The sequence below is a fragment of the Trypanosoma cruzi genome, genomic scaffold (genome assembly GCF_000209065.1).
Source record: "Trypanosoma cruzi strain CL Brener 1047053517141 genomic scaffold, whole genome shotgun sequence".
Taxonomy (NCBI): domain Eukaryota; phylum Euglenozoa; class Kinetoplastea; order Trypanosomatida; family Trypanosomatidae; genus Trypanosoma; species Trypanosoma cruzi.
Genome location: NW_001849482.1, coordinates 168151 through 177366, shown reverse-complemented (window position 1 = coordinate 177366; position 9216 = coordinate 168151). Strand labels below are relative to the sequence as shown.

General features: G+C 55.6%; 3 protein-coding genes across 3 annotated transcripts, besides 12 other annotated features; all 3 read right to left on the bottom strand.

The window, feature by feature from the left end:
• Positions 1-718: a sequence feature (heterozygous, non-Esmeraldo-like haplotype).
• Positions 719-1589: a sequence feature (areas merged during assembly that could not be assigned to a particular haplotype. This can correspond to areas where the two haplotypes were merged or to regions with more than two copies in the genome that were merged during assembly.).
• Positions 1557-1602: a microsatellite.
• Positions 1590-2391: a sequence feature (heterozygous, Esmeraldo-like haplotype).
• On the bottom strand, positions 1726-3615 carry Tc00.1047053511575.130 (folate/pteridine transporter, putative; the record flags this gene model as incomplete). The annotated part of the gene is made up of 1 exon (XM_808280.1): positions 1726-3615. The coding sequence occupies one exon, from the start codon at positions 3613-3615 to the stop codon at positions 1726-1728; it is 1890 nt and encodes a 629-aa protein (XP_813373.1).
• Positions 2392-4458: a sequence feature (areas not merged during assembly with more than two copies in the genome that could not be assigned to a particular haplotype).
• Tc00.1047053511575.120 (hypothetical protein, conserved) lies at positions 3853-5040 on the bottom strand (the record flags this gene model as incomplete). The annotated part of the gene is made up of 1 exon (XM_808279.1): positions 3853-5040. One exon carries the CDS (start codon positions 5038-5040, stop codon positions 3853-3855), a length of 1188 nt encoding a protein of 395 aa, XP_813372.1.
• Positions 4459-4861: a sequence feature (haploid, Esmeraldo-like haplotype).
• Positions 4862-6953: a sequence feature (areas merged during assembly that could not be assigned to a particular haplotype. This can correspond to areas where the two haplotypes were merged or to regions with more than two copies in the genome that were merged during assembly.).
• Positions 5057-5087: a sequence feature (AT_rich).
• On the bottom strand, positions 5279-8977 carry Tc00.1047053511575.110 (hypothetical protein, conserved; the record flags this gene model as incomplete). The annotated part of the gene is made up of 1 exon (XM_808278.1): positions 5279-8977. One exon carries the CDS (start codon positions 8975-8977, stop codon positions 5279-5281), a length of 3699 nt encoding a protein of 1232 aa, XP_813371.1.
• Positions 6954-6960: a sequence feature (areas merged during assembly that could not be assigned to a particular haplotype. This can correspond to areas where the two haplotypes were merged or to regions with more than two copies in the genome that were merged during assembly.).
• Positions 6961-8666: a sequence feature (areas merged during assembly that could not be assigned to a particular haplotype. This can correspond to areas where the two haplotypes were merged or to regions with more than two copies in the genome that were merged during assembly.).
• Positions 8667-8844: a sequence feature (areas merged during assembly that could not be assigned to a particular haplotype. This can correspond to areas where the two haplotypes were merged or to regions with more than two copies in the genome that were merged during assembly.).
• Positions 8845-9216: part of a sequence feature (areas merged during assembly that could not be assigned to a particular haplotype. This can correspond to areas where the two haplotypes were merged or to regions with more than two copies in the genome that were merged during assembly.) that runs on past the window's edge.

Here is a 9216-nt window from a genome sequence, read left to right as displayed (position 1 = left end):
CCCCACACACCTCTTCGTCGGCCGCGGTGGTGGGGATGATGACAGCGGCGACTGGGCACAGGGAGGCGTCGTGGGTGCTGACGGGTAGCATCGCACACGCCTTCGCTACGTGGCGCAGGACATCGGGGGCCGGACACGCAACACACCCGGACTCAATGGCCCTCAGATGCTCCAATACCAGCACAACGCGCCGCTTCAGCAGAAGCAGGGACCGCTTCACGCGCTGAGGGTGTGACGACACAGTCCCACCCTCGTGGCCACCGCTCCGGTTGCCTGGGCCGATGGTGCTCATGGCTGCGCCAATTCCTATTTGCGCCATGTCGTCAGACCCCGTGAGAAACCGCACATTTCTTAGGCACACCGTCGTACGCGGTGCGCCTTCGTTGTGGCAAAGAATCCGGCTGCCGTGGGCGGCGGTGCAGGGCGATATTTCGGAGTTATAATTATGACTGCGGTGCCGTTGAATGGCCTCCTGCCCCCGTTGTTCCTCCCCAGCCGTGTGTCGGACGCCGTCGCGCGAGGTGGTTGCCTCGAATAGATGCACCGGGAGGGTGGCGAGTGACGCCGGCGGGGCGCGGTCCACCATCAGCGCCAGCATCACACCGTTCGGCACGTCACCAAAGACGTCCAAAAGAGGAACGTGCATGATGCTGCTGCATTGCACCGCGTCCTCTCTCGTTCTTCCTACACCGTACCAGCCAACAACGACGAGCTCAGCAAATACTTCCGCGAGGCGTTCCTTCTTGCGTCTGACCGCCCGCCAGTTCACACTTCGCGCCGCGGTGTTACCCGTCTCGTAGCCGACGACCTCAAAAGACACAGATTCCTGTTCCGCCGTCGACCGTCGGGCGGCCAGAGGGACGCCGGGGCGGTCGCGGCCGCAGGCATACCGGCAGTGACGGCACCACAGCCCGCTGCCACACCGGCCAACGACCCGCTGCCGCCACAACTGCAGGTCAGCAGCCCGCTGGTCGTGCGCCCCACGCTGCTGGCATCCTTACTGCTTCGGTGGCCTTGTTCTACGGACAGTGACGTGCTGGGGGAAAGTGGAGAGGTGTGCGCGGGCAGCAGTCGCCACTGGCAGCAGAGCTCAGCAGCACAGAGAAAAAGAAGCACCAACGCAATCAGCAAACAAAATCCGTCGACGGGTGTGGGTGTCAAAACAATCAAACAAATTCGTAAGAAGTAACATTTTTATTTGCCCACCACCGTCGCAGTGCCATGCGCAGAGTGTGTGCAGGCTGGACAGTGGCCGGTCAATATATTGTTGTACAACAAGAATGGGGCAACGGGGCACTGCCCCCAAAACAAGGCTGGGGAATGGGGAGAAAATGCACCCATAATACAATAATAAAGCACAAAGTCACTCATTAATCATCACCTTACAGTGAAATGGACAAAAAAGAAGTAGTCACACCGTCGTTCGATTTCTCCCGCCGACGTCCATAGCAGTTCAGTGCACGGGGAGAGAAAAACACAGGGAGTACAACATGTAGCTCTGGCCGTGCACTGCAACTGAACTGATGCCGGAAAATAATAAAACACACGTGAAAGGAAAAAAAACAAAAAACGAAAAAACAAAAGAACAAACAAACAAAAAAAGGCAGAGGGGATGCTATTAGAGCATGATGAGGGACATGCGGCCCCAAGTGCGACCAGGCGAAAAGCAGCTCGCATCGTCAACGGCATCCGGGTCGCGGACGGAGGGCGGGGGCGTGTGCGCCCTCACTTCAGCACGGGCTCTTGAGCACTCAATGACTCCCTGCTTCCCTCAACCTTACAGTCGCCGGGTGGCTCCTGTGGCCGGACGACACGACCATCCACGTCAATGTTGTCGCAGATACGTGCGGCCGGGATCAGCAGAAACACCAGCGGGATGCACACGAGCGGACAGAGGAGGCGCCCCACAATCAAGAGCCACCTGACGTTGCTGAAGTCGCAGCCGACAGCGGGATCCGTCTCGACGGGCCACTTAAATTCCATCAACAGCGAGCCGACGGTGTTCGAAACGGCCTGCCCAAAGTTCGAAAACCCTGCTAGCAACGCGTACACCATGCTCTCCGTCCCACGCGGACACAGCCGGGAAAGTAGGATGATGTTCGGCATGAAGTGCAGCATGTAACACACCCGATAGACGACCTGGTCACCAAGCACATACACCACGTGATCGCTGACACGCGGACGGTTCCACCGCTCCACAATGATGAGGTCAAAGATGCTGGCCACAACCATCACAAGCGTGGTGACGACAAATGTGATGCGGTAGCTCTTCTTCGAGAACACGTACCTGAACAGCAGAATACCGACAATGCCACCAATGTTTCCAATGATGCTTGCGACCGTGTTGTAGAAGAAGAACGAGAAGTGCGGTCCGTCGGGCAGGCAATCAGGCCTGGCCATGTAGAAGCTGTCCAGGGCACCGGGGAGCTGAATGTACGACGCCATGCTGAGGAACAAATACAAATTCGCCTTGGCGATCACCAACGGGAGTGCAAAGAAGCCGAAGACGCAAACAGCAACGGAAACGGCAATGCAGGCGTACAGCAGGCTCCAGATGTCGCCAAGAACAGTGACAATGGCCATGACAACCGAGCCCGCTGCCACAAGGAGGCAGTAGAGAACTATCCTCCAGCTGCGTCGCGCCACCTCCTTGTTCACCTCAAAGACACCGCAGCAGCAGGTCGGCAGAGGCGGTACCTCGTCCTCCTCCTCTCCAGACACACCCGCGCACACCTCGTCTGAGAGAACCAGCATGGAGTGGTTGCCCATCTCCGCGACCGCCGTGTCGTCGTCTTCTCGCAGCCTTTTACTGGAATCCCTCCTTTCCTCCAGCAGTTTCGCGCGCATGAATTTGGCATCCTCGGCACGATTTACACGGTTCTTGTTCTCCCCGTACCAGTTCATCACGAAGAAGAACGTCGTCACAAACTGCAGCGTGGCGGCAACGATCACGCCGATCCACTCCAGACTGGCGTCGGCGAGGGGCCCGGCAATGACGGAGGCGACAAGGGAGCCCAGGAGCACCCACCACCACACCCAACTCACCAGCGACGAGCCAGCGAGAGGAATGCGGCGTATCAGGCGGCTGTAGTGGCCCTGCGTCAGGATGTCCACGTTTGCCTTGGTGAAGCTGGTCAGGAAGACAAACGCCGCTGCCGGCGCCGCGCTGGCTTTCGCGGGTGGCAGTAGCGCGAAGGCAAGCGCAAAGGCGGCACCGACCACGCACGAGACGGCCAGGTACCAGCGCTTCGTGTACCCAAAGAAGCTGAAGATGTCGCTGAACATGGCGGTGATCGGCTTCATCGACCAGCCCATAAATGCCAAATTGGCCATGCGCTGGTAAGTCATGGCGTCAACACCGTAGCGTCGCCTGAACATGGGGAACAATGAGAAACGGATGAGGTAGTCGGCGAGTCCCTTGCAGAGAAACTCTGACAATCCCATGGACAGCACGCACTTTGGTCCGAAGGCCTCCACGCTGGTGCCAAAAATAGGTGCACGGCGCAGGCACGGCAGAGCGCTGAATAGCGCCCTCGCATCGACGTGCACGGAACGCGCCGGCACCGTTTCCTCCGCCGACATAATACGAGGGGGAGCGCTGTCGTCTGTTGCCATCACGGGACTCACGCTGGCGAATCTGGCTTGCTAGCCTATCAGGGAGTGTTTGCTGGAAGAGGCAAGGGAGGAGGCAAAAGGAAAAAGAAAGAGAGAAAGCGATGTACCGACAGTGAGGGTGTTGCAGCTGTTTCGACGGGCCCACCAGGGCCTCACTCCTCTCCGCCGTAGCACGCTTCACGGGCACGGGCACGCCCAACGCCGCACTGTCCTTGTCGACGGAAATGACGGGTCGCGTCAGCATTGCCGTCGGCCACTCACGCCAATTTCTGTCGGCCCCGCGCAGCCGGGGAGCCTTCCCACCGCGGGACCTTCCTCCTGAGCTCTGACGAGCTCGCACAAGGCCAGTGCGCATTTTGTCTCAAGCGAGAGAAGTGTGATGGCCAACGCTCCACACACCTCTTCGTCGGCCGCGGTGGTGGGGATGATGACAGCGGCGACTGGGCACAGGGAGGCGTCGTGGGTGCTGACAGGTAGCATCGCACACGCCTTCGCTACGTGGCGCAGGACATCGGGGGCCGGACACGCAACACACCCGGACTCAATGGCCCTCAGATGCTCCAATACCAGCACAACGCGCCGCTTCAGCAGAAGCAGGGACCGCTTCACGCGCTGAGGGTGTGACGACACAGTCCCACCCTCGTGGCCACCGCTCCGGTTGCCTGGGCCGATGGTGCTCATGGCTGCGCCAATTCCTATTTGCGCCATGTCGTCAGACCCCGTGAGAAACCGCACATTTCTTAGGCACACCGTCGTACGCGGTGCGCCTTCGTTGTGGCAAAGAATCCGGCTGCCGTGGGCGGCGGTGCAGGGCGATATTTCGGAGTTATAATTATGACTGCGGTGCCGTTGAATGGCCTCCTGCCCCCGTTGTTCCTCCCCAGCCGTGTGTCGGACGCCGTCGCGCGAGGTGGTTGCCTCGAATAGATGCACCGGGAGGGTGGCGAGTGACGCCGGCGGGGCGCGGTCCACCATCAGCGCCAGCATCACACCGTTCGGCACGTCACCAAAGACGTCCAAAAGAGGAACGTGCATGATGCTGCTGCATTGCACCGCGTCCTCTCTCGTTCTTCCTACACCGTACCAGCCAACAACGACGAGCTCAGCAAATACTTCCGCGAGGCGTTCCTTCTTGCTTCTGACCGCCCGCCAGTCCACACTCCGCGCCGCGGTGTTACCCGTCTCGTAGCCGACGACCTCAAAAGACGACATAATTTCTGTTCCGCCGTCGACCGTCGGGCGGCCAAGGAGAACGCCGAGTGCAGTTGCTGTTGTGCTTGTCGCTGAGTGTTGCCACACTCTTGTTGCGTGTTGCGTTATGTTTAGTATGACCAATGGCTGGAGGCGTATCGGCATTGATGGTTCTTCCTTCGTCATGTGCATTAAAAGTGATAGTTGTTCATTATTGGTGGATATACACGACATCTGTCGGTATTTCTTGTTTTTTATTTATTTATTATTATTATTTTTTTGTGTTTGTCGCGTTATTTGTGTTGTGTAATTTTGGAAAGAAGGGAAATAATTGTAAGTGACACGCACACAGACATTTATAATATGTACAACTGTAGAGAATATATGTTGTTTGTCGTAATTTTGATTTTTCCTTTTCTTTTTACTGATATTTTTGAATAAGGTGACTAAAAGCCAAATAACAGTGTTGCATTCACACAAGGACGGTTGTTGCGACAAACTCTACAATGAGTTGCTCTAGCCATGTAGTATTTTCAATGATAAAAACCGTTTCCACATCGTTTTTCATCCCCCTCTTTTTTTTTTTAGTGCTGGTGATTGGTGGGACAAAGCATGAGTCATTTACTTTCATTGTTGAAGTTAACTTTACATTTCGTCTCCTAAGCGGAACCCATTGAGGTAACCAATGCCGTGTCTTTGACGTTCTGCAATCCTCATCACCATCTAACGATTTGTTATGGTGCATTGCTTTTTCTCGCTCCTGTAAGGTGAGCCGCGGCAGCTTGTACAAGGTGGATATTCCCTCCAAAAACACGCCATATCCACCGCGACGCGTCAGGACGGTAAAAACATACGGATTGCTTGCAAGTTCTCGCATTGGGAGTGTGCTGAGAGGCGCCATTTCATCATCATTCGCGTGTACAAATAATGTTGGCACGTGAATGAGAGAGACAAGGTGGGCGCTGCTGGCGGAGCGGTATAAAAGCACCTCCAGTGCCGAGTTCTGTGAGGGCACCGGACGGGCATTTAACTCGTACCTCATCCTCTTCGGTGCCACAAATTTCCTCGGTGTGTCGCCGAGGTTCTGACTGAGAGGAGAAAGGAGGTGTGCGGACAATAAGAGGTCCGGCCCACCGCGCGCCATTTCAAAAGGCGGTGTCGCACGACGAGCAGGTGCGTGGGACGGCGGAATGATCTCCTCACCACAAACATTTTCATCATCGTTTCCAGCCGTCGTTTTCGCTGGTTCTGCCCGGTCGTCATTCTTAGGATGGCTGGCCTCGACAACTTCTGCATTTAGGGTGTCGTTTGAGGTGACGTGCGGTGAAGATGGCAGCGTGTGGCGCCCCGAGAACCCAATGCCCGTGCGTGTGGCTGCCGACACGTTCTGTTGGTTCTTTAGCAACTTGTCCCAGTCCAACAAACCCATTGGCGAATGCCACCCACCACTTGACAAGAAGGGTGCAGCGCGGTCGCCCCGCGAAGACAGGCTCCTGCCACGCGTGCTTTCATCATCGTCATCATTACCCGCCTGCACATCATCGATCCACCAGCTGTTCATTTCTTCATCCACTTGCGCCTCTACTTGAAGCAAAAAGTCCAACGGTGATTCTGCTGATGACAAAAGTGACCGCGAGGAAAGGTGGCACGTGGAGGACAGGGCAGGGTAAAAGGTTGCATCTTTCGCAGTTCGAGATTCATGATCTCCAGACGCACAGTTGCCTACAGTTCGACGCAAATAATCCCAAATGGCGGCATCATTTTCAGCACACAAGACATCTCCCTTCTTTATCTTCTGGCACCGCCGTTGTCGCTTTTTTTGCAGTTCAAGGAGACGATCCGCCGTGAGATGTAGCCGTGCTGCAAGCAACAAAAGACGTGTGGCACCAGCCGGTGCCAAGAGAAATGTGCTGTGAAATGGTGTTTTGTGGCTCCTTGCACTCCATTGTCTATCCCGCCCCAAAGCCCTCAGTTTTCTTTGACTGTTCGAGACCGTTTCTGGGACAAGCGCATAGTTGGAAGAGGCAGTTTGATTGATGCAAATGATTCCGTCGATACGCGACTGTGCGCCATACAACATCACGTATTGCAACAGCGGACTGCTGGCGTTTGACCAGCCCACACCGACAATGTAGAGATTTCGAGGGCCAGCCTTTCCGTCGCTTTGCAGATAAGAGCCGGATCGACTCATGGACGGCATTGAAGCAACCGAAGCCAGTACCACGTCTCGGTGTACTTCCATCGTCGCATCATTCGTGTCGCGGGAACTGTATGCGGAGGGAGCTCGCCGTCTTTCTAGATGGGAGAGAATCTGACCAATGTCCTCTACTGTCACGTTCATCCTCTCACGACACAAAGATGACGCAGGCAATGGCGCCTGCTCCGACGACTGACCGCTTGGCCAGCTAATCATCTCAACTACAGGAATGGCCGCATGCCAAGAAGCAAAGTGAGGGTCCGTAGCGTCGGTCATTGTTGTTGTTTTTAAGCCGTCGGGTGGACCAATTCCAAGTTGCGTTTGGTGTGAATACCGACGCCTGCAGTTGCAACTGTTTTGACTGTTCTGACGACGCAATTTAGATATATTTGTGAGGGCCTCGCAGAGGGCGCCCATGCGTCGTGCCATGAATCCATGCTCATTCCCCTGTGTGACGGAGGGGCACAAGAGAAGAACAATCACGGATGTGGCAGAATCGGATGCATCGGGAGGAGCCGATCCACGAAGCCAATGCACACTAGTTATACGAGCTCCGGACGCGGATCCAGCGGTGGCTACGTGAGTTGTGTCATGTTCTTCCGTTTTCGCTTCCCTCTGAGACTTCCCTGAAACTGCCCGTTTGGACTTAGTAGAACTGCGGGCAGGATGGCATGGGGACTCCTCCGCCACGTCACTCCGCGACACGCCCTCGAGTTTTTTTCCTGTTGGAGCGGTCTTGATGGTGCGATGTTTCAGGAAAAGCTGCGCTGACGTCAAAGTGGGCACGTGCCCGCGTGCCGGGGGCGCTTCATCAATTGTCTCCTGCCTTGTCGTGTGGGACCGCGCCCACAATGCCCTGGCTGCCTGCTCGGGTATGAAGCAAACCTCCTCTGATGGATCGGGAATTTTTCTTCGGGTGGGTTGAAATTCAGTAAACATGCACGAAAATGTCTGAGAGGCAGATGCTGACATCCGACGGGGTCTTTTCTCAAGCCCTCCATGACGACGACGAACGTGCGTCTCAGTCTGTTGAGTGGAACTCTGGGAATGTTGTGACTCGCTCCCCGATTCCTTTTCTGCGTGCGGGACAAAAAACAGCCCCGTGATGATGCGCCAGAGTGGATCGATAAGAGAAAGAATCAACTGTGCCTTGGCATGCACCGCGTACCAGGGGGGGATAAACCCTTTTCGCTCCCGTAGCCCCCTTGAATACATGCGGTACGGAACATGGATGGACTCCGCCTCATTGCTGTCGCCAGAAAAACAGCAGAACAATTTGTCGCCATTTCTCCCGCGCAAATGCATCTCCTGCTGATAGTAACGTCTCATACATGAAGTGTGGTGTCGTTTCTCCTGTGCATCCCCCTCCACAGATGCATTCTGCAGAAGGGAGTAGTGTAGAAACGGGGTGCCGCTTGTGAAGACACCATGTAAAATGTGGTCGTCGCCCACTGTTGACATCGCCGCCGCCATGGCTGCCCTGCCGCAACTCAGTCTTTGAGTCCCCATAAAAATGGCAGATGTGCTCCGAAGCCACCTCGAGAGAGTGTCCATCATCGCCGCCGCAGATGTGTCATTACGACTATGCTCCGTCCACACATCACTGCCATTACCATCCCCATCCAGCAGCGTGTGGCGTGGGCTCGTTGTGGAGGAAATGCTAAACGAGTTCAGATCTTCATTCATAACCGCCTCGTGTTCGTCTTCTGAGGAGGTAATGTTCACGGAGTTGCCCCGATACCGCGTCGCCGAAAGGACTCGCTTCGCACTCTCCGGGCAATTCAGACACCCGATGCGGTTCACGACGTTCAGACTGGACGCGGGGACAAAACACACCACCGCCTCCGCCCGCACCCCCCAAAAGGGACTACTGCGGTCATGGCGCTCGATGAACAAGTAGCGCGGCAGAAACAAAAGAACCTCAATGAAAAAGCGAAGCAGGCCGATCATAACCAGCCATAATCCCCTGATCATTGCCTTGAATCACCTTGTTGGATCGTTTGCTTTACTCTTTCAACCCGCCTCACCCTTTTTTTCCTTTTTTGCTTTTTTTGCCCCTTCTTCCCCTCAACTTCTTCCCACCACCAGCGTCGCAGGAGAATGAAGACAGCATGGGTAGCAAGAAGCCACCACATTGACACAGATACATGTGTCTCTGTGTAATTTGTAGAGGTAAAATAGATGCTCATACATGCATCCATATGTATACATGC